This window comes from Schistocerca cancellata, chromosome 2 (assembly GCF_023864275.1).
Source record: "Schistocerca cancellata isolate TAMUIC-IGC-003103 chromosome 2, iqSchCanc2.1, whole genome shotgun sequence".
NCBI lineage: Eukaryota > Metazoa > Arthropoda > Insecta > Orthoptera > Acrididae > Schistocerca > Schistocerca cancellata.
In genome coordinates, this window is record NC_064627.1 from 647,951,613 (window position 1) to 647,977,050 (window position 25,438).

The following is a 25,438-nucleotide window of genomic DNA, read 5'->3' on the forward strand; positions in this document are numbered from 1 at the left end:
TGATACACATTCCTTTGGGCACTTCCAGAAACACATTTGTCTGGATAAGGATAACATTATGGAATACAGATATGAAATAGTGTCTCTATGTACTTGTACTGATTACATGTCCAACAACTTTCAATTCAGTTTCCATTTAGTTGAAGGACTTTTCCTGTTATTTATAGTTATTTTAATTCCTGGCAGTGCTTGAAGGTGTATTAAAATAACCAAGCTACACATCAGATTGTAAGTTCCACATAGCTGGTTCACTGGGCTGAAAAGGGCAGACAACTACCCTAATATGCACACATCAAAGGCTGAACAGTCACATTCAAATTACTCTTCAATGATTTCTTTACTTTTAGCTGATATGAAAAAAAGAAGAAAGAGAGATGTTATCAAGCAAACCATTCAGGTCCAAGGAATTGTCAGCTGACCTACATAAGGTTTGTTTACTGTTAAAAATGCAGTATGCCTGTAAATCTGCCTTGTCTACTAAATGCAACAACAACAAGAACAGATACTGAAAATTCATGAATTAAAATTTTTATATTTATACAAAATGAATGCTCAGACTTTTGTAAACTTCAATATATGCATTAAAATAACGAATTAATGTTAAAATATTTCTAAGACAAAAATACTAAATTAAAATTAGATCTTTTTATCATAAAATATTTTGCACTTAAAACTTAGCATACAAAACAGGAGACTATGATACCTGAATGTTATAGGCTTCTGTATGCATGAAGTGTAACTCACCCTGCCTATGATGACTTTATTGATAGAAGACTGAGTGTTCTTGCGGACTGAAGCACTGCTTGTCTTTTCGATGACTGCCAGGTCTTCTCGAGCTGCTAAAAGATCAGCAAGATGGACATTTGGCTCAGAGTCTAAAGCTTTCCGACGAACTAGAAAAATAGATGCAATCTCGTCCTCTCTACCACGCATCCGCTCTGACCACTGTCAATAAAATGAGGACTGTTAAACACTTATTTATTTAAGCAATTATTTCTGAGAAAAATGTACAATAATTTTAAAAAAATATTTAGCAAACATGTTAACAGAACATGCACATGCGCATGTGCACACCAGAATAACATATATTTGTAAACATTCCTTCTCAGTTCAAATGGGAAGAGCTTTTTATATTTTTGTATGGTGTGGAGAGATGTTAATGCCTTTTTGGATGTTATAGCTGTGTGTTCAGCCTACTTAATCTTTTCTTTACTGATAGAGGTATATTTATATTTACCCCATTTAGGATACCTAAAATTTCAGATTAATGAACCTAGAATGACCAATCATGTCTGCTTGGGTAATGGATGGACTGAGCTTTAAACCAAGTCACCAGCATCTATGTGGTATTTACACAGAACAGGTATGCCACTGATGTACAACGAGAAGAGTATTGGATCTAACATTGAACCCGAGACCTCTGGCGTAAGAGTCCGACCCCTAACCATCTAGGCCAAACGGCGCTTCAGCAATGGATTAACATTTTATACCCGTAAGGCACCTAAGAAACTTTGGATCAATTTTTCTCTGGATTTTCTGAGTAGTGCGTCCTAATATTTTAACCACGTGAGGTGTTAGGGGTCCTCTTTCACCAAACAAAATTTCGGACAAATCCCCGACCCCATGGTCGTGCCGTCTCCTTGTGAGATAAAGCAAATGTTCACCATAATGTGACTGTAATTAGTCTAGTAGGCTGTTTGTAACTATGCAGTTGCCAAACAGGTCACGAAATTTATATTTTAAAGCCTTGGGTAGTACTGGAAGAAAACAAACCAGTCTGTAGTCAGAGTGCTGTGACGCCATCCTTCTTTCGGTGCCATTATAGACATCCAATGAAGTGTAGTGAGAGAATACTATTTGCTCACATCATCATATTTACAATTTTTTAGCATTTGCTGAACTTATTGTTTAATTTTACCACATAATGAGTGTCAACAGTCATGCAGCTAATTAAGCTGTTTCTAGCAGTAAAATAAAACATTTAATTTTTTTTTAAGTTTGAGAATTATTATTGTGTTGCACAAGCACTGGATATAACATTTTAACCCTCCAGCAGGTCAGCAGAGTGCTTCAGATACAGACGTGTTTAATTGTGTGTGTTTCCATTGAAGAGGCAAAATTACACCCCTCTCGATAGTATGTCGGTCTAATTAATTGTGCTTCATTTCCATTGTATCTGAAGTTTCAGTGTGAAGAAGTTGATCATGTGATGAGGCATATGGGATTTTTCTAAATCTTAGTGTAGCTTGAACGGTCTTTTGGAGGAGGAACAGTTCCAGTAATAAATAATACATTTTGTGACCCATCATGAAGTGTCATCAATTAAGTCCTTTATAATTTGTTTTGTAATGTGCTACTGAAGGAATTCATATGGGCAGCCAATTACAGGAAGGAATTCATATGGGCGGCCAATTAGACAAATGAATATGTACAGGTGTAATGTAGCACTGTCACAAATATCTGGTCACAACAGAGCCACCAATTCAAAGTTATTAAGGATGGTTGTTTGTCCTATTAATATTATGAAGACAGTGGTCGTAAGTGTGAGGTGTGCATACCTGCGTGAATGAATGTCAGGGTGTATACGTGGACAAGGGGGGAAAAAAAAAATTCCCAGAGTTTTCCCGGATGACCCGGTTAAAAATATACTTTTTTTCCAGGTAAAAATATAGTTTTTCTGTGTTAAGTGACAGAATACTTTCTCACAGAACCATAAAACTTATCCACCCTTTGCACGGTTAAGGTTTTATACACCAGCGTAGAACTTCCTTAAACTTTACAAAACAAACACTCCTCCCAAAAAAAACCACAGGCATTTTGGAAAAATCTGATGTGCAGCAACATACGCTGTATATTACAAAAGTAAATGACTGAATTCCACCACACACAGCACGTTAGTTTCTGTAGCATTGAAATCGAGATTGCTATGCACTTTAGTAAGGCAATCATAGCTGATGTCATGTGATCTCACCAGCTGATGATAGCTGACAGGACATAGGACACGTGACGCAGTCAGCCAAGAGCAACCAAAGTCACTGTTCGATAGTGCGAACACATAAATAGGAAAGTTAATGGTTTAAATTAATATACATAGGTAGCTACAAGAAAAGCTAAGCTTTCACATATAATATTGGTCTGTTTTGCATGTGTTACACTTTCATAAACATCACACAAATGTGCCAATAAAATTTTAAATACCTAAACGTCTACGCTCGAAATTCTTCTAAGTGGTTAGCCCTCAGAGTGTTAAGCTTTACATGAGAATCATTTAAGAAATTCAAAGTACATTTGCACATGTAATGTAATTCATCTGGCATAAAATGAAATTTACTTTGAAAGTAACACTTTTCAATCACCTTTTGTAATATTCTCCTGAAACCTGTTATAATCGTTTCAGCAGTTGTCAGAGTGGGCCAGAAAATGGCGTTACTGCACGTGCGCAGCTATGATGACATAAGAAGGCCGCATATTCATACCTTTATAGCATTAAGAGATCTTGCATTACACCGTAAACGAAACAGAACATCATAGGGTACTCCAAGAGCATCTGAATTTCGTAAACCAGACCAAAATGCATAATTCGGCTGAAAGTGCACATTTGTATGTCCAAATTCACAAAGAAGCAAGCACCGACCTGATATTAAGCTTCTCATTGTGGTTTTAGGGCTGCAAATTTTATCGGAGTATCAGTACTATATTCTCTCAGGCTCGGTTCTTTATTACTGCATAACGCCACATGTGGCAAGTGATAAAAACGGGCACTTTTAATTTAGCAAACAGTTGACACTGTGGAATGAAACACTTCACTTCAAATACGTTGACTGCCTGTGTGGAAAAGATTAATATAAGACAAATTTCTTTAGCAAATCAAGGAAAATAACTTTAGTGTTCTGCAAGGCAATTAATGCTTGACTTCCAAAAACCTGGGAGTAAAATAAGATCAGGAAACTAAAACTAATAACATATTTCAGCTTTCCATAAGTATGTAAATGTATTTTAATTCATTTGCTAGCTCTTGGATACAGAAATCCATTTTGTTTTCATTTGACATGAGAGTTGTAAATGAAGAAGAAACAGCAAAATTGCTAAACCTAAACACAGGTCACGTGGAGATTATCACCTCTCTCCACTGCAACTTAGACTGCTCTGTGCATGAGCGAATCTGTTCACCAGAAGAATTTTTCCGGCTAGTGTCTGGCTGCTTGCTGCTACTACAGCTAACAGCCGTACTTCAAGTAGCCATAAGCAGGAGAAGGTACTGCTCACATGCGACTCAATTGTGCCTGCGCACAAGTCCGCTGGCAACTGCTCAAAGGAAACTAATGTAAGCCGTTGTGACGTCATGGTCACCAAAAGCAGTTTGTTGTTATGAAGTATTGCATAGCCTTTGTCCTAAGGCCTTTGATACATTTTTGTATTGGCACACTTATGTGTGCACTGTGTTTTGTTTTTGGAGATGGCGCATTTCCTTTGCAAACTCACGTTTATTTTGGTTTTCTTTCCCTTCTTTATGTTTTATTGCTGCAGCATTTTTTGCAGCAGCAGGCTAAAGTAAAATTTTTCGCTGGAATATCAGTTCTTACCAGTCAAAATTACAAAAATTTAACTGAAAACGGAAACAATGAAAAATTCCTGGGTTTTGCCCGGTTTTCTACTAGGTGAAAAAATTTCCGGGTTTTTCCCAGTTGTTCCAGACTGTATACACCCTGAATGTGTGTGTGTGTGTGTGTGTGTGTGTGTGTGTGTGTGTGTGTGTGTGTGTGTGTGTGTGCGCGCGCGCGCGCGCGTTAAGTTCACTTTTCTGACAAAAGCTGTGGTTGAAAGCTAATGTGCGTCTTTTAGTTGTGTATGTCTGCAACTTAATCTGTTATCTTTATGGCATGTAGCACTGTATCTCTTCCTCAGATCGTTGTTATTATACAAGTATTTTCATCTACAAAAAGATTTAGACAGACTGCAACAGTAATAAATCTGATGCACACCATATGTACATTTGTAATAATGTTCATTTAAGAAAACTAGGTTGTAGCAATGTTTGAAACTTTTACTCTAATTAAACAATATGTTATAGGAAAAAGTACATTACAATTGAATATTCTGTATATATTCAACTCTTCATCACAATGGTTGAAAACAATTGGGTGGTTCTAAAGGAAATCAGAGAATTCCTATGAAGTAATAATATCTCAATCAACAAACAAGAGTTTTTTTCTTTTGAATCATTAGTTTTCTGACTGGTTTGATGTGGCCCACCACTAATTTCTGTCTTGTGCCTATCTTTTCACCTCCAAGTAGCACTTGCAACCTACATCCTCAATTATTTGCTGGATTTATTCCAATCTCTGTCTTCCTCTGCACTTTTCATTCTCTACAGCTCCCTCTAGCACCACGGAAGTTATTTCCCGATGCCTTTACAGATGTCCTACCATCCTGTCCCCCCTCCTTGTCAGTTTTTTCCATATTTTGCTTGACTCGCAAAATCTGCAGAGAACCTCTTCACTCCTTACATTATCAGTCCACATAACTTCCAGCACCATATCTAAAATGCTTTGATTCTTTTCTGTTCTGTTTTTCCCACAATCCATGTTTCACAACCATACCATGCTGTGCTCCAAACTTACATTCTCAGAAATTTCTTTTTGAAATTAAGGCCTATGTTTGATACTAGTACACTTCTCCTAGCCAGAAATGCCCTTTTTGCCATTGCTAGTCTGCTTTTTATGTCTTCCTTGCCCCATCCACCATGGGTTATTTTGCTCCCTAGGTGGCAGAAATCCTCAACTTCATCTACTTCGTGATCATCAATTCTGATGTCAAGTTTGTTGGTATTCTCATTTCTGCTATTCACCATCACTTTCGTCTTTCTTCAGTTTACTCTTGATCCATATTATCTACTCATCATAATGTTCATTCCATTCAATAGATCTTGCAATTCTTCTTCATTTTCACTCAGGATAGCAACATCATCAGCGTACGTTAACACTGATATATTTTAATCCCACTCTTGAGCCTTTCTTTTGTTTGCATCATTGCGTGTTTGATATATAGACTGTATAGTAGAAGTGAAAGACTGCATCCGTATCTTACACTCTTTTTAATCAAAGCACTTCATTCTTGGTCTCCCACTCTTATTGTTCCCTCTTGGTTCTTGCACATATTGTGTATTACCCATCTTTCCCTATAGCTCAACCCTACTTTTCTCAGAATTTCTAACATTTTACACTATTCACATACACGTTTCAAGGTCGACAAATCGTGTGAATGTGTGTCGAGTTTTCTTCAGTCTTGCTTCCATTATCAACCGCAGTGTCAGAACTGCCTCTCTGCTGCCTTTGCCTTTCCTAAAGTCAAGCTGATCGATGTGTAACAGATTCTCAATTTTTTTTCCATTCTTTGGTATATTATTCTTATCAGCAACTTGGATGCACGAGCTGCTAAGCTGATTGTGCGACAATCCTCATGCTTGTCAGCTCTTGCTATGTCTGGAATTATGTGGACTTGTTCTTCCAAAAGTCTGATGGTTTATCACCAGACTCTCAAATTCTGATCACCAATGTGAATAGTTGTTTTGTTCCCCCAATGATTTTAGAAATTCTGATGGAATGTTATCTATGGCATCTATCCCTTCTGCCTCATTTGATCTGAAGCCCTGCAAAACTTTTACATTCTGCCTCTAATACCGGATTCCCTATCGACTTTTGTTTCTTCTTCTATCACATCATCAGACAAGTCCTACCCTTCATAGAGGCCTTCCATGTACTCCTTCCACCTCTATGCTCTTTCCTCTGCATTTAACAGCGGAGTTCCCGTTGCACTCTTAATGTTACCGCCATTGCTTTTAATTTTACCGAAGGATGTTTTGATTTTACTATGTGCTGAGTCGGTCCTTCCAATTCCTTCACATTTTTCATGTAGCCATTTCAACTTAACTTCCTTGTGATTGCTATTTCTTTCATTCCTAAGTGACTTGTTTCTCTCTATTCGTCAATCTCCCTGAACATTTCTGTACTTCTTTCTTTCAGCAGTCAGCTGAGGTATTTCTTCTGTTAACCACCGTTTCCCCACAGTTACCTCTCTTGTACCCATGTTTTCCTTTCCAAATCCTGTGTCTGCCTTTTCAGAGATGTTCATTCATCTTCAACTAATCTGCCTACTGAGCTATTCATTATTGCAGTATCTATAGCCTTAGAAAATTTCAAGCATCTCTCTTTTCCTTAGTATCTCTGCATCCCACTTCCTTGCACACTGATTCTTCCTGACTAGCCTCTTGAACTTCGCCTACTCTTCACCATTACTAAATTGTGATCCGAGTCTCTGTCTGCTCCTCTGTATGCCTTACAATCTAATATCTGATTTTGGAACCTCTGCCAGAGCATGATGTAATCTGAGATCTTCCCCTATCTCCCTCCTTTTCCCAATATAACTCTTCCTCTTGTGATTCTTGATCAGAATATTCACTATTAATAGCTGAAGTTTATTGCAGAACTGTCTGTCTCGTCTCTCATTCTACTCCTTTCCCTTAAACTGCATTCCAGTCCCCATTAGATTTTCATCTCTCTTTATGTTCTGAATTCCCTGCTCAATATCCTCATATTATGCTTGCAACTCTGGCATATATACCTGAACTATTGTTGTCAATTCTGATAACAGCAAATATCTCAATGAAATGTTCATAGTGACTCAATGTCTTCCCTACCTTCCAATTCATAATGAATCCTACTTCCATTATGCCATTTTCTGTAGCGCTATTGATATTACCCTATACTCATCTGACCAGAAATCCTTGCTTTTTTTTCCAATTTCACTTCACTAACCCCCACCATTGAGCCTTAGTACTTCCCTTTTCAAATTTTCTAGCTTACCTACCATGTTCAAACTTATGACATTCCATACACTGAGTCGTAGAACATTATCCTTTTGTTGGTTATTTAACTTAACTGCTCCATCATGAACTTACATGTAGATAGGGCATCTATGAAGGTCTGCTGTCATTCAAAAAATCTCAACTTGGAAACTATTAGAGAGAGACTCATGGTTTGTTATAAACCATTTTGCAGTTCTCAAAGGCTTTTTTCCTCTCTCTTCTCTTGCAGATTTTACTTGGAGTGCATGAAAATGGTGACAAAACAAGGAGACAGTGCAATTTGTCATCTGGTATACAGAATTCAAGTCTGACAGTTGTACTGCAGAATTATTGATGCCAGTTTGAAAAGGCACCACTGGCAAAGCATGTATTTAAACAGTCTGTTTACATACATTTCCTGAGAGTTGGACTGATTGTTAAGATCACAATGTACAGCTCCCTGTTCTCTAGATGTTATGCCATTAGATTTATTTTTGTCTGGTTATGACAAGAATCATGTGTACACAACACCAGTCAATGACATTGCTACAGTCTGTGTATGAAGCAATGAGGCAATCTGAACTGTTGATGCTGCAATGTTGACCCGTACATGGACAGGACTCTTAATATCACCTCGATTTTCTATGGCTGATCTCTCGCCGCACACTGAAATTCTGGCGTAACAGAAAAGAAAAACTTTTAGAGCTGCTGAACATTTTACAATGAATCACAATTCTCTTCTCTAATTGTTTTCAAATTATGGTTTTCTGAAATGATAGTATAACTTTATGGATACCCTGTAGCTCATGTTTACATTTCTGATGAAGGACCTATGACCCAAAATGTATCTGAAGTGTTGTACAGTAAAGTTAACAACTCACCATTTACATTCCACAAAGCACGTTCCACCATATTTAAATGTTATAAGTAGATTTTTAAAAAATCAGATTTTTGACAAATTGTCATATACCTATCACTCCCTGATAATGACTAAGTAGTCTTCCAATATCATGTTTGTTATGTTTTATGGCACCAAGTTTTCAGCACTCAGTGATGTGTGAAAAAAAGATGTTTCAACTGCCAAAACTGGAAATTTACAAGCTTCAAATGTGTGGTGCAGTCCTACGTAACAACTAAGCAACGACAAAACAGATTAGTTTAAACTGCATTGAGTAAAGTGACTGGTAATAACTTTGGCGCAAGATTGATGACTGCCATCTTTCAGAATATATACTGCGACATGAAGTCAATAGTCATACACTAAACTGAAAAAGAGTTCGAGCGCATTACACACAAATAGTACAGGCCAGCAGCAAATTTTGCTTTAATATGCCATTCCTTAAAGTATGGTTAACTTTCAAGATTTTGAAACATTCACAAGTGATTCTTGATATGGCATTCATGATAATGATATGAAGTATTTTACAGTTCATTATGAAGCACAAATCTAGTAACGTATGTTAAATCTTATGCATAAAACTAATTATTTCTCACTAATTTTTACTTTCAATTATTTACAAACATCAAAATGAGATTTAAAAATTGAAAATAATCATAATTAGTACATTCCTCACTGTTTCTGTAGATATTAACTAAATTTAGATATAGTTCAGCTACAAACTTCATAAAGGAATAGTGCATTGCTATTTATTAAAGGGAACCAACCTGAAATGACTGTATAGTCACATCTAATCTCTTTATTAGCAGTTCTTTCCGTACACGATACTCGTCTTGCATTTCGGACTGTAAGTTAGCTAGGATGTGCCACTGTTTGTCCGATAGAACACCTGTGAATAACGGCTTCCCAATTAATTCAGGAGATGCTTTCGCCAATACCTCCTTCATCTGTAGGGAAAGAAATTATGTAGCTGCATGTACACAAAGAAGTAAATTCATGAGCAATTTATATAATTCATTGCTTCCATACCTACATTATTGTAAAACACACTTTGTTAACATCTTTGCTTATACGTAAGTGCCAGATGATACGGAATGCTTGTAATACAATATGTTCTTTTAAGAATGAAAATGCGGCCCAAGAAGATTCTAATCTATTTACTGTCTGTTCTATTAGCTAATTTTGACAGTGTCTTTTCCAAGCACTTATCACAAAACTCAAGCATCACATAATATTTGGCTTAATAGCCAGTACATATGTTACGGCACATTGTTTTCATGTGCATATGTAGCATCAATACAATCCAGAAGTGCTGTATTGTATTTGTACTACACATGCACACAAAAATGATGTGTGCTGTTACATATGTACTGACTACTTAGAGAAATAATTTATGAAGCTCGAGACTTGGGATAAGTATTTGAAAATGACCAATGGCTGAAATTAGCTAACAGCACAGACAATAAATAGATAAAGGCCTGCTTCGGCTATGTTTTCGGTCTTAAACATATTGTGGTTGTGGACCCCCCCCCCCCACAACAACAGATTGTAAAAACAATATTTCTGACACTCTTAAGTAATGTAGGTATAGAGGTGAACGACAGTCCCACAAATTGACATCATGGCATTCCTTTTACTATTTTTAGCCAGTTGTTATTTTAAGCTGTTGCCTGCAATCACTTAGATAACATAGCCATTTATCAAAGAAATGTAATCATAAGCCAAAGAAACTATTATTTAATGTTCATTATTGTGCCGAGTTTGTTTTTCATGTAAAGATTAGAAAACAATGATTCATATCTGACTTATCTCTCTCTCTCTCTCTCTCTCTCTCTCTCTCTCTCTCTCTCTCTCTCTCTCTCCCTCCCCCTCCCCTTAAAACTTTGACCTGATATGTGAAAGTATCACCATAAAGAGTATCATTTTTCATTCAAGTAGTCAATCACCCCAAGTGAAGTGTTTTTAAGAAATAGTTTTGGTCTTAATAATTTTACTAGCTGACGCTTTATGTGGAAGTGTGGACACTAATTGGCATTCTTGACTGATTGTAACTCAGTGGCTTCAAATGACAACCTGTTTTACTTATCAATAGTATTAGAAGTCCTATGTTTATATAGGCGACATTGTATAAATTCCTTTACCAGTTTCAATGCTGTCTTAAAGCAACCACACAGAGCAGATGCTAATTTGGACCAAACTTAAGTAAATAGCAGAAGATAAATTCAGTCCAATATCAAAATATGCCCTATAAAGAAAGTTTTATTTAAACAAATGAGTTGTACTTTCACTTCAATTACCTAAAGAGACAAAAATCCTGTTAAATAAACAAGATCAGTTTTTGTCAGATGAAACAATATAACTTCCCTTTCTGTAGTATTACTGAAAGAAATTTTAGCTATTTTTGCTTTTCAACCATGTAAGCTATGAATTAGTTGGGGGTTAGTTATAACATTCACAGCACATCTGGAACTATACATGGATGAACACTACACAACTGGTCTTGTAAAGTTTGATCCACAGTTATGTACTTAAGGCTTACATTTAGTAAGCACCTGACTGATTTCAACATTCTGCCTGAAGTTTGATCCCCTCAGGAATGGTGTTCCTGTCCTCCATCAAAAATAACAAAGTATCCTCATCAAAAGACATGGTCACTTTTCTCTTTATGTTCACTTCTCTGGTCAAACACATTACACACCTTGTCTGTTGCACTTGTATCTCTTGACAATAGTACGTAGCTCGTGGTCTCGCAGTCACGTTCTCGCTTCCTGAACACAGGGTCCCAGGTTCGATTCCTGGCAGGGTCAGGGATTTTCACCTGCCTTGAGATGACTGGGTGTTAGTCTTGTTCTCATCATTTCATCATGATTCATGTAAGTGGAGATATTGGACTGAGCAAAGGTTGGGAATTTGTATGGGCGCTGATAACCGCGCAGTTGAGCGTCTCACAAACCAATCATAATCATCATCATCATCATCATCATCATCATCATCATCATGACAGTAAAGTGAGGAGTTGCTTCAGCTTTCCTTGCATTCTGCCGGGAGCAGCCAGCTGAGTGACAGTTGTGGTGCACACAGATATTCAGGCAGTGAAGTGAGAAACAATGGGGAAAACAACAGGGGACACATGAAAAGTGTGTGGAGGGGGAGGGGGAGGGGGAGGGGGGACAGGCGTAAGGTAGGAAAAAGGGGGGGCCAGGTGGAGATTATGGCCAGTATGGAGACAACGTCACGGTCTGCATAACCAACACCAATGCCAGCACTAAACGGAGGGTCTCCAATTCCAGAGGGAAATTTAGGTACTCAAACCTGGGACAACAACCACTTTCATGAAGGAAACTGAGGACAGACATAACTTTGTGAGGGTCATCTGCTAACATCTGGGACAAAAAAGGTAGGAGAGCATATTTAGTGTGAAAGGCCAAAAGGTGGGGTAGTGCAGCAAAATATGAATCACTTGTGATGGGGGCCCTGCAACTACAAAGGGGGCAGCTCATTGTGTACTTAAAAACCAAAGACAACCACATGGGGGAAGTCTTGAATGCACAAAGTTTAGTAGACAGAGGGTTGCAATCATGTTTTCACAATATACACTACATTGTGAAGTGATTTGGGTATCAGAAGTTTATAAATTCATTACTGGTAGGCATGATACAGTAAGTTATTGGCAATATGAAGCTCATTTATGAATAATTTGTAATTTGAATGATTTCCATACTTCAGTACCTAAAGTGTCTGGCAGGTAGCAGATCAAGTTTTAAATCTAGTTTAAAATCATTTCCTTTAGGCAACTCCTCCTATTCCATGGACGAGTTTCTGTTTCAGAACTGGTAAAAAAAAGTACCTCTAAATGTAGTTGCAGGTGTAGAACTAAAAATTTCAGTAATATTAATATTAGTACTTTATATCTCTTGTAATCTGACTTGTTCCACATCATATCGATAAAATTATCGGGAAAATGAGCCACGGAACATGACATAACTAAAACAAACTGCTGTGAATATGTTCATTAATTTACTGCCTGATTCATACAATAATGGAGTTAGTTTTCCTGAGCCAAGCAGCTCAGATATGAAAGAAGAATAGGCTATGCAACAAACTAATAAAGCTAAAACTAAGATCTTTTTTCATTGTGTGCTGTCTCATCAATCATTCAATAAAATTCCTTAACTGATTCTGTGTAGCTAACACAAATACATTAATGTAATTTAATAATATAATAAAATAATATAATTAAATGGATAGATATGCTCCTCCTGCACCCATCTCCCTACCCTATGGTTCGTACATCTGTGATAGTCCACACTGCAAGACTTGCCCTATGCACCCTCCTTCACCACCTATTCCAGCCCTGTAACTGGCAAAACATATACTATCAAAGGGAGAGCCACCTGTGAAATGACAAGTCATATACCAGCTGTTATGTGGACACTGTTTGGCCTTTTACATTGGTGTGACTACCACCCATTTATCAGTCAGGATGAATGCATATAGGCAGAGGGTGCATACAGGCAACACACAATATCCTGTTACAGAGCATACTGTACAACATGACAGCCATGACTGGTGCCAGTGTCATCATACACACCGTCTGGATTCTTGCCCCAGACACTAGCTTCTCAAAACTCCGCAGGTGGGAACTAGCACAACAACATGTCCTTGGTTCTCGCCACCCACCTGGCCTTAATTTAATTTCTTCCGTCTCAGCATTTATTCAGAATAACTCTCCTTTCTTCACACAATTTTAGTTTCCTAAATCTTTCATTTTTGACTAGTCTATTTTTCACTGTCTCCCTCCCATCTCTGTTACATACAATGCACTTATCTTTTCACTCTTATTAACTCATGCATGATGTTTTAGTAGTAATCTCTGTCTTGCATATTACCCTGTCCCAGGTTGTCAAATCTCAACCCGTGCAGTCCCCAACACTCAGTCTTTCCTTCTCATCCCGTCTGGTAAGTCTCCTTTGTCTCAGGGTTCTGGGTGACTTCTGAACTGTACCCCTTCCCCTAAACCCCTCCAGTCCTTTTCCTTTGCCCCTTTCCTTTCCCTTCAAATCTTCTGCCAGAAGAAGGAGCCACTGGCTCCGATTCATGTAAATGTTAAATCCGTTTCTATGTGTGTTCCCCTGCTGACACTTGGTGAGTAGGTTTTTTTAATCTCTTATGAAGTTGTTAAATAGCTACTTGTAGTTATCAGTAAGATAGCTTTGCTTATCTGATCCCACATTGATAGATGACTACATAAGTAATTACAGTGTTATAAAATGGTTAGCGAATAAGGAAAACAAGAAGATTTGAAATAGATGCCACCTGTGGGCATTAGAAGTTCAACAATGAGCTCAGTTTGATTCTATTTAAACAGCAACAGCTACTTCAAAACAAAATATCCTCCTCACTGTAACTCTTCGGTTCTATCACAGGAACGAGTTTCTCAGTTTGGAATCATTAACAAACACAATTCTAATACTGTGTCAATAGTAGGTTGGATGACAGCAAACATATTGTGGGTCCTGTGACAGCAGAATGTTCAGGAATGTAAAGTCTTCTGTCTTAAGTGCACTGCTGACCACATAAGGTATATTTGTTTTTTTTAAATGTTAAATTGGGAAAAAGTTAAGATGAAAGAAACAATCAAGAAACAGAAGGGGCAGTAAAAAACTTTAAGAGGAATAACCATTCAAAATCCAGGACTGGGCATAGCTGAGATGAGTGCATCTGTACTGCCTGTGATTTGAGTGTACTGATAACTGCTGCTGCCGAGAGAACCCCAAAGCTGCTGCTCACTTTGCTGTCTTGAGACAACAGTCTGTACTCAATTCGGACAGCTTTATAATGTTGTCTTTCTCCTCTCCTTTTAACAAATATGTTCTCCCACTGATTACAATGGCATATCTTTCTTAAAAGATATGTTAATGATAAACATCTTTATGTAAAGCAAACAGATTCACTATCTGTCTTGAGTGCACTATTTTTTTAATGACCAGTTTAGACTTTACGTGAACCATCTTCAGATCTGTGGCAATCGTAAAATAACTAAATGGCAAATACTCTGAAATAGAAAATGTTACCATACTATGCCAACATAAAACATCAAATGTACCAGAATCATACACAACTGTGTAGGTGAAAGAATAACCCATCCCCCTATCAACAAATTTATATGTTACATCACAAAATAATGGCTTTGTAGAATCTACGTTATTAAAATATTCCATAAGGCTATTGCTACCAGATTGCATCTGGTACAATTGTCACATTTGGATAAAACAAACACCAACACTGAATTAAAAATAATTTTGTTCATTTGGTGAGAATGGATGTACTTAATTAAAATCTCAGGTTTGTTAGGGTTAAAAGACATTATTAAAAATATATGAATATAACAGAAAGAAACATTCCACATGTGAAGAATATATTAAAAAACAAAGATGCTGTGACTTAGCAAACGAGAAAGCGCTGGTAGATAGACACAATAAAAAACACACAAACATACACACAAATTTCAAGCTTTTGCAACCCACGGTTGCTTCATCAGGAAAGAGGGAAGGAGAGGGAAAGATGAAAGGATGTGGGTTTTAAGGGAGAGGGTAAGGAGTCATTCCAATCCCGGGAGCGGAAAGACTTACCTTAGGGGAGGGGGGAGGGGGGGGGGGGGGGGAAGGGACAGGTATTCACTTGCACATACACACACATATCCATCCGCACATATACAGACACAAGCAGACATATGTAAAGGCAAAGAGTTTGGGCAGAGATGTCAGTCGAGGCGGAAGTACAGAGGCAAAGAAGTTGTTAAGCAACAAATGATGTACGAGGGGCGGCAACTTGAAATTAGCGGAGGTTTTGGCCTGGTGGGTAACGGGAAGAGAGGATCTTTGCCTCGTACTTCCCCCTCGACTGACATCTCTGCCCAAACTCTTTGCCTTTACATATGTCTGCCTGTGTCTGTGTATGTGCGGATGGATATGAGTGTGTGTGCGTGCGAGCGCGGGTGTATACCTGTCCCTTTTTTCCCCTAAGGTAAGTCTTTCCGCTCCCGGGATTGGAATGACTCCTTACCCTCTCTCTTAAAACCCACATCCTTTCGTCTTTCCCTCTCCTTCCCTCTTTCCTGATGAAGCAACCATGGGTTGCGAAAGCTTGAAATTTGTGTGTGTGTGTGTGTGTGTGTGTGTGTGTGTGTGTGTGTGTGTTTGTGTGTTTTATTGTGTCTATCTACTAGCACTTTCTCATTTGGTAAGTCACAGCATCTTTGTTTTTTAATATATATAATATATATATAAACGAAAGCGCTGGCACGTCGATAGACATACAAACAAACACAAACATACACACAAAATTCTAGCTTTCGCAACCAACGGTTGCTTCGTCAGGAAAGAGGGAAGAGAGGGAAAGACGAAAGGATTTGGGTTTTAAGGGAGAGGGTAAGGAGTCATTCCAATCCCGGGAGCGGAAAGACTTACCTTAGGGGGAAAAAAGGACGGGTATACACTTGCGCGCACACACACACACACACACATATCCATCCACACATATACAGACACAAGCAGACATATACAGAGGCAAAGATGTTGCTGAATGACAGGTGAGGTATGAGTGGCGGCAACTTGAAATTAGCGGAGATTGAGGCCTGGTGGATAACGGGAAGAGAGGATATATTGAAGAGCAAGTTCCCATCTCTGGAGTTCGGATAGGTTGGTGTTAGTGGGAAGTATCCAGATAACCCGGACGGTGTAACACTGTGCCAAGATGTGCTGGCCGTGCACCAAGGCATGTTTAGCCACAGGGTGATCCTCATTACCAACAAACACTGTCTGCCTGTGTCCATTCATGCGAATGGACAGTTTGTTGCTGGTCATTCCCACATAGAATGCGTCACAGTGTAGGCAGGTCAGTTGGTAAATCACGTGGGTGCTTTCACACGTGGCTCTGCCTTTGATTGTGTACACCTTCCGGGTTACAGGACTGGAGTAGGTGGTGGTGGGAGGGTGCATGGGACAGGTTTTACACCGGGAGTGGTTACAAGGGTAGGAGCCAGAGGGTAGGGAAGGTGGTTTGGGGATTTCATAGGGATGAAGGTTAGGTGGACAGCGGAAAGACACTCTTGGTGGAGTGGGGAGGATTTCATGAAGGATGGATCTCATTTCAGGGCAGGACTTGAGGAAGTCTTATCCCTCCTGGAGAGCCACATTCAGAGTCTGATCCAGTCCCGGAAAGTATCCTGTCACAAGTGGGGCACTTTTGTTGTTCTTGTGTGGGAGGTTCTGGGTTTGAGAGGATGAGGAAGTGGCTCTGGTTATTTGCTTCTGTACCAGGTCGGGAGGGTAGTTGCGGGATGCGAAAGCTGTTGTTAGGTTGTTGGTGTAATGGTTCAGGGATTCCGGACTGGAGCAGATTCGTTTGCCACGAAGACCTAGGCTGTAGGGAAGGACAGTTTGATGTGGAATGGGTGGCAGCTGTCATAATGGAGGTACTGTTGCTTGTTGGTGGATTTGATGTGGACGGACGTGTGAAGCTGACCATTGGACAGGTGGAGGTCAACATCAAGGAAAGTGGCATGGGATTTTGAGTAGGACCAGGTGAATCTGATGGAACCAAAGGAGTTGAGGTTGGAGAGGAAATTCTGGAGTTCTTCTTCGCTGTGAGTCCAGCTCATGAAAATGTCATCAATAAATCTGTACCAAACTTTGGGTTGGCAGGCTTGGGTAACCAAGAAGGCTTCCTCTAAGCGACACATGAATAGGTTGGCGTACGAGGGGGCCATCCTGGTACCCATGGCTGTTTCCTTTAATTGTTGGTATGTCTGGCCTTCAAAAGCGAAGAAGTTGTGGGTCAGGATGAAGCTGGCTAAGGTAATGAGGAAAGAGGTTTTAGGTAGTGTGGCAGGTGATCGGCGTGAAAGGGAGTGCTCCATCGCAGCGAGGCCCTGGACGTTCCTCAAATCCTGCCCTGAAATGAGATCCATCCTTCATGAAATCCTCCCCACTCCACCAAGAGTGTCTTTCCGCCGTCCACCTAACCTTCATCCCTATGAAATCCCCAAACCACCTTCCCTACCCTCTGGCTCCTACCCTTGTAACCGCCCCCGGTGTAAAACCTGTCCCATGCACCCTCCCACCACCACCTACTCCAGTCCTGTAACCCGGAAGGTGTACACAATCAAAGGCAGAGCCACGTGTGAAAGCACCCACGTGATTTACCAACTGACCTGCCTACACTGTGATGCATTCTATGTGGGAATGAACGGCAACAAACTGTCCATTTGCATGAATGGACACAGGCAGACAGTGTTTGTTGGTAATGAGGATCACCCTGTGGCTAAACATGCCTTGGTGCACGGCCAGCACATCTTGGCACAGTGTTACACCGTCCGGGTTATCTGGATACTTCCCACTAACACCAACCTATCCGAACTCCGGAGATGGGAACTTGCTCTTCAATATATCCTCTCTTTCCGTTATCCACCAGGCCTCAATCTCCGCTAATTTCAAGTTGCCGCCACTCATACCTCACCTGTCATTCAACAACATCTTTGCCTCTGCACTTCCGCCTCGACTGACATCTCTGCCCAAACTCTTTGCCTCTGTATATCATTTTCATAATCTGCCACCACAAAACCACTCTTTTTAATACATTTACACGCCGTTTTTTCGAAATTTTCCCGAATCTCTCCATCCTTTAACGTGTTTTGGCGGCAACACAAGCACCTAACCTTTGTGCACATCGTTGTCTACCAACCCAAGTTCACCACAGGATCAACATAGCCCAGCTTTAACCAACACTTTTTCGCCTTTTTTCACAACAGATCTCTAGTTACTTTCTCCAGTTGTTTTCATTTTCATTTCAACCTCATGTTACACTTTCCACCTTCTAATACCATGTCATCCTCACAACACCCTCACAACGACCCCATGAAGTTTTATTTACATTCCCTCCGCAAACATGCCTTCACCCTAGCCAGATTACGCTCGCATATTTTATTTTCTCAGGCTTGTCTGACATTTGACATTACCCCCAAAGGCCTCACACTTAAAGTTCCCATCTCTGGCTGCAACCCTTCTTTCCATCAGTCCCTATACCAGTTCCAAACTGAACAATCCATTGCCCTCACCCACCCAATCCTTCACCTACGCATCAACTCAGCCAATGAACACACCCGTCAACTCCTATCCTTAATAAAAGTCCTCAATCTTTCCTCTCCCACATCCACACCGGCTGTTCAGAGCATCCTCCTACAGGCCAACCGCAAATTAGAACAGCATGCCACCCTTCACCTCAAAAAACTATCCAATCTCCTGGTTTCCCACCTCCAGAAAGGCAACTCACTCACCCTTCACAACCTTTACAGCAAACCTCAACCTCCTCTCATTGCACACAAACCCAGTCTCTCCCATCTACTCAATCTCCCACTTCCAGCTCCACTCCCTCCAAAACCTCAAAATTCCAATCAACACAATCTGGAACCACAACACCCTAATTCAGTAGTTAACCTTTCCTCCAAACCTCTCTCCCAATCCGAAACCTCTGTCCTATCCAAAGGCCTCACCTTCAGCCCCACTCCCAGATTCAACCAAACAGCCCTCGTCAAAGATTTACTGTCCTACACTCGTACTCTCTGCTGGAAGTATCACTTTGCCACGAAGAAAAATGATCCTAATCCTACTCCTAATGATCCAACTCCCGAAGACACTATCCAAATTGAACCCTGCCTGGAACAGTTCCGTCCTCCGTCACAGCGGGACCCACCTCCTCTTCCTCAAAATCACCCTCTCCAAACCTTCCACGAATTTCTGACTTCCAGCCTTGCCTCTCAATCCTTCTTAAAAAACCTTAATCCTACTCCCAACATCACCACTGCTGAAGCCCAAGCTATACGTGATCTGAAGGCTGACCGGTCCACCGTCATCCTTCCGGCGGACAAGGGTTCCACGACCGTGGTACTTGATCGTCGGGAGTATGTGGCTGAGGGACTGCGTCAGCTTTCAGACAACACCACATACAAAGTTTGCCAAGGTAATCCCATTCCTGATGTCCAGGCGGAGCTTCAAGGAATCCTCAGAACCTTACGCCCCCTACAAAACCTTTCACCTGACTCCATCAACCTCCTGGCCCCACCGACACCCCGCACCCCTACCTTCTACCTTTTTCCTAAAATTCACAAACCCAATCATCCCGGCCGCCCCATTGTAGCCGGTTACCAAGCCCCCACAGAACGTATCTCTGCCTACGTAGATCAACACCTTCAACCCACTACATGCAGTCTCCCATCCTTCATCAAAGACACCAACCACTTTCTCGAACGCCTGGAATCCTTACCCAATCTGTTACCCCCGGAAACCATCCTTGTAACCATTGATGCCACTTCCTTATACACAAATATCCCGCACGTCCAGGGCCTCGCTGCGATGGAGCACTTCCTTTCACGCCGATCACCTGCCACCCTACCTAAAACCTCTTTCCTCATTACCTTAGCCAGCTTCATCCTGACCCACAACTTCTTCACTTTTGAAGGCCAGACATACCAACAATTAAAGGGAACAGCCATGGGTACCAGGATGGCCCCCTCGTACGCCAACCTATTCATGGGTCGCTTTTTCTTCCTTTGTTGTTATTCTTAACTGTGAAATGACTTAAACCTACTTGTTTTAATTGCTTCTTTATTTTATTACTCATAACTTTTCACCATGTCCTTGCTCCTGTTCTCATTCGCCACAGTCACTTGCTTTAAAACATTCAGTTCTTATTTTACATCCTGCTGGCCTAGCAGCAATCTTAATAACCTGTACATCACTGCATTGAAGTACACCCACTAGCATCATGGAGGGTGGCATGAGTGCCCATTAATAACAACATCTACAAATGTACATATCCTGACTAGGCTAAATTCATGTTTTCTGTCATTCTTTGTTAGGGTTAAATTTAAGTACTTTATGCCGTTATCCTCTTCAAAGTCCACAGAGAACTTAATTTTTGGGTGCTGAGGACCCATTCTATGTGCTACATTTTCTCCTTTGTGTAATAAAATCTAATCATCCACATATCTCCTTTAACTATTTTTCCTTGGAAAAGAAATTCTATGATGCAGATCCTTATATTAAACAGGAAATCATGATTACAGGAAGTATGGAGAGGATTTGATTTAATGACACAGCGGAGACAAAAATGAACTGAAAACAAAGAACATGAAAAGTTCTCAGTACCAAAAATTAAATTTACTTTGGACTGAGGAAGATAATCACAATAAATTACTTGTATTTGACACTAATAATCATAGAAAATATGAATTTAGCATGTTCAGAAAACATACATCTACAGATAGTATTAATGACCATTCATACCACACTCCATGCTGCAATTGGGCATACTGTAATGCAATTGTGGACAGGTTATTAAGATTACCATTACACCAGCAGGAAGCAGGAAAAAACAGAGCTCTAAAGCGAGTGGCCATAGAGAATGGGTAAAGAAGCAAGGACGTGGTGAAAATTTATAATAAAATGAAGAAGAGCACCTAAAACAAGTAAGCGTAAGTCACATTGCAGAAAAGAACAACGGCAAAGGGTATATGGCTTTAACTTATTTCTAACAACACAGAGAGATGTTTCCATAACACAAATATCAAAATTGGTCTTCATACAAATAACACGTTAACATTCGAGCTCTGTTATATAATCTGTAATATTAGGAATGAGTTTCAGGATTCAGGTGCGTACAGCATCAAATGCAACGACTGCAGTAAACAGTATGTAGGGCAAACGAGATAGCACACGTACAGTTGGAACATTGAGCAAAAGATGGACATCCTACATATGGATCAAAAGGGATTATTCCTTGACTGTTTGAAGGAACTTGAGATTTGCACTCATAAAAGCAAGATCTGAATGTAATCCTGAATAAGCACACTGAATTATATCACATGTTTATTTACATTTTTATTACTTATTAATGTTTTGATTATTGCTTACATGTGTCTAAGTCAACTGGTGAGAGAAAGTGTGTGGTGGAACAACTGGACATGTGCAGTGCCTGACATTGGTGAAGGGGCCCTCCTGTGCAGCCCTTTGACAATAGGGATGGTCAGCAGACAACTGGTCGGCTTGCAGCACAACACCAAATTGGCCATCACATGAGGAAGCAAGCCATGACGTCAGGCTTACAGCAACGCTAAGGATGTTGACCCCCCCCCCCCTCCCGTCTTAAATTAGAAGTATTTCATAATTTTATTATCTCCATTCTTATCAAACAAACAAAACTTATTATTGACTCAATGTGTGTGTGTGTGTGTGTGTGTGTTATCTAAATGTGACAAATATAGCAGATGCCACCTGTAAGCAGTAGCCTTATGGAATATTTCAAGAACATGGATTCTACAAAACCACTATTTTATTATGTGATGTACATGTGAATTTATTGACAGGATGGGTTGCTCTTGTAATTGGTACAGTACGGTACATTCTGGTGCACGTGATGTTTGATGTTGGCATGTCATGGCAACATTTTTGCATTTCATAGAGTAATTTTACAGTATGTGCTGTCTTCTTTGTTTTTAGCCTCCTTTTTGCACTTGCAGATACGCATGTTGTATATGTTGTTTAGTCTTTTGTAGCTGTAAGGAAAGTCTTAAGACCAGTGTGTTTTGCTTTATTCTAAAGTACCTTCAGTAGTTACTATAATGATGTTTCTTCTCCTACAATTCGGTTTTCTAGGGTCGTGAACAGTTCACATGCTTTAGTTACTACTATAAACAGTGTTAATTCTCATCATTACCCATGGTTTTTTGTTGTTTACTTCCACATGTATGTGTTGGATTTTAGCACACATTTCTCCACTGTGAAGAAGTACTGTCATCTCGCCATTTCATGTGTTTTGTTTTGCTATTGCTGTAGTTGGAAAATATAAACACTCGCAGAACAATAGCAGACACTCCTGCAATTACCAAAACAAACAAAAGATGAACGCACCCCACAGCAGCAAAACAAAACACACATAATAGCAAGCACAGTTTTCTTCACAACACAAAAACGTGAATATATTTAGTGCAGTTGAAACTGCTGTGTGCTAAGATCCAACACAGACACAAGGAAGAACAGGAAGAATGAAAGAAACAACAAAAAACAGTGAGTAAGAAAACGAATTAACACTGTTTATAATAGTATGTAAAGCGTGTAAACTGTTCACGATCCTAGCAAACAAATTGTAAGAGAAAAAACCATGATGTTAAAGTGACCACTGAAGGTGCTTTAGAATAAAACGAAATGGGTTTGGTCTTATTAAGATTTTCATTACAGTTGCAAAAGACCGTAATTAATCAATACAACTTATCTTACTGTTTCCTACAGATCACAGAGGATGGTTCATGTTGAACCAAGATTAGGCCTTTTAAAAATTAATGCACTCAAGATGGATAATAATATTCCATTTAAAAGCAGTAATTGCAGATCTGTTCCCCAAGAATGTTATGTCAATTTTCAAAATTTATGTAAAACTGCTGACATGTGAATGGAGGCAACTCTTACTGATTTGGAATACATGTCCTGGAATAATTCAAACTGTATGCAAATACCTAAAAGATAACATGAGACACTTTATGAAATGAGTGCTTAACAATAAAAGTGGGAAACAACAGCTGTTGGCTTACCCAAGTAGCTAATTTCCTTAATTGTGTAGGCTCAGTTAATAGAAAGCAAGTGAATTATTCATCCAAAACAAACCAGCTCATTGTTTTATAATTACAAGTGTGATCATTGTTTCATAATTAGAAGTGTGACTGACCTGTCAAAACCTGAACCTGCTTGTGATTATAATTACTGCTTTACTGCTGTTGACACTGGAGGGCACAGGAAAAATGGCTCTCTTCATTAACTCCTAGTTCTAGAAATAATATCTTAAAATTTAATTGATTTAACCCTTGTCCACCAAGCCAGACACACCATTCATGGTTGTTATTGATGTCCTCTGGAGTCTCAATGTATGAGATGGATCCTTTTGCTGTGCTCATTAATAGAGAGATTTCCAAGAAGTGTTACACATCCTGAGTGTTTGTTTTTTAATAGGTTTGATTTTTCACTGGAAGTATCAGTTTTGTCTTTCATATCTATGGTTCAATGTTTCACCTCTTGCACTTTGAGATTTACAGACTTCATATAACTGACAACACCAACTATAAAAGCCTGTTTAACAATACACCAAGGACTACAGAGATGCTTGTCCTCTTTTGTGGTCATCTCCAGAAACACTGAAAATTGCAAGAGAAACCCAACATACCACTTTTGTGACTGGTACACTAATGGCATTTCCATGAGTGTTCTTCCTATACATACTAAGCATTTTGCATGGTGTAACAATAAGGACAAGTTCATAGACAACATAGTAAGCCCAACACACAATATAAATATTATACAGGGTGGTGAAAAAGTTGGTGGACAGTTTGTTACAATAATCAGACTAGTGAGTTGTTGAATGCGTGAACTGTGAGACACGTTTACAGTTGTAGTTTTCCGAACTGTCACGACGTTACAGAAAGAAGAAAGGATTTTTGCGTTAAACACCTTTTATAAGAGTGGTGCTACTGCAGTTGTTAATGATTGGGGATTACACTTTAGATCAAAACCACTGTCGAGACAAAAAGTGTACGACATGTGAGACAGATTTGAAGAACATGGATTAGTTATGGATGCACCAAGATCTGGCCAGCCAACAACAGTCACAACAGAGGAAAATTGCCAGTACGTTTAACTGTGACCCAGTGAAAATCAATCAGACAATTAGCAACTGAGCTGGATTTACCACAAAGATCAGTGCAAAGAATAATACCAAACAGAAGTTTAAAGTTTACATTCCACATTTATGTAATTATGACGTGCTGAAAACTCTCAAGAAATTTACTTTCAACACAATGGTGCTTCAACACATTATGCCACTGCTGTCAATGACTGTTTAAACGAAACTTTCCAAAGAAAAGTGATTGGTCGAAGGGCAGATATTGACATGCCTCCATGTTCACCAGATACCATGTCCACAGATTTTTTCCTATGGGGTGTCACCAAGGACTGTTTATTCTCAATAACCCCCAGACCATTGTTGAACTAAAGATCTATACACAATGCATTTCACAATTTGGACAGTGATAAATCACTATGCCAAAGAGTATGTAACAGTACTCCTCAAAGACTTCAAAGATGAATTAATGGAGATGGAAAACACTTTGAACATATAAAATAATTGTAAGTATTGTTTGTATTTGTAATGAAACCCAAATTCAATCTTGTTTAAATCAGTTCTCTGTGTCCAGCGACTTTTGCGCCACCACATATACACCAATTCATATAGCCAGCAAACTTGCGAGCATGTGACAAGGTTACAGTATTCTTTCCCCTCATCCTCTAGTCTCATCCATTCCGCACATGGTGTACCAGACAGAAACATGATTGGAGAGCACAAACTAATGGAGCACTGTTTGGTCATGCCTTATCTGCAGCAACAGGTCGTAGTGAAGGTACACATTGAAATATATTTATTAAGCGGTGAATTTTACAACAAAATTCCAAAGGCTCCCTCAGGTTTGCACAAGGCATCATAATATGTTATATTGATGTGACTTACCAAACGAAAGTGCTGGCATGTAGACAGACACACAAACATACACACAAAATTCAAGCTTTCACAACCAACGGTTGCTTCATCAGGAAAGA

At 39.5% G+C, this 25,438-nt stretch overlaps 1 protein-coding gene across 1 annotated transcript in view; it reads right to left on the minus strand.

The window, feature by feature from the left end:
• Nucleotides 1–25,438, minus strand: part of LOC126157289 (protein FAM98A) — a 56,832-nt gene that overhangs the window by 13,650 nt on the left and 17,744 nt on the right. Inside the window, exons 5-6 of the mRNA XM_049916365.1 lie at nt 9,509–9,688; nt 745–945 (exon numbers count right to left, since the gene is read on the minus strand). Of these exons, the coding sequence (XP_049772322.1) occupies nt 745–945; nt 9,509–9,688 (381 nt within the window). The remainder of the gene's footprint in view (nt 1–744; nt 946–9,508; nt 9,689–25,438) is intronic.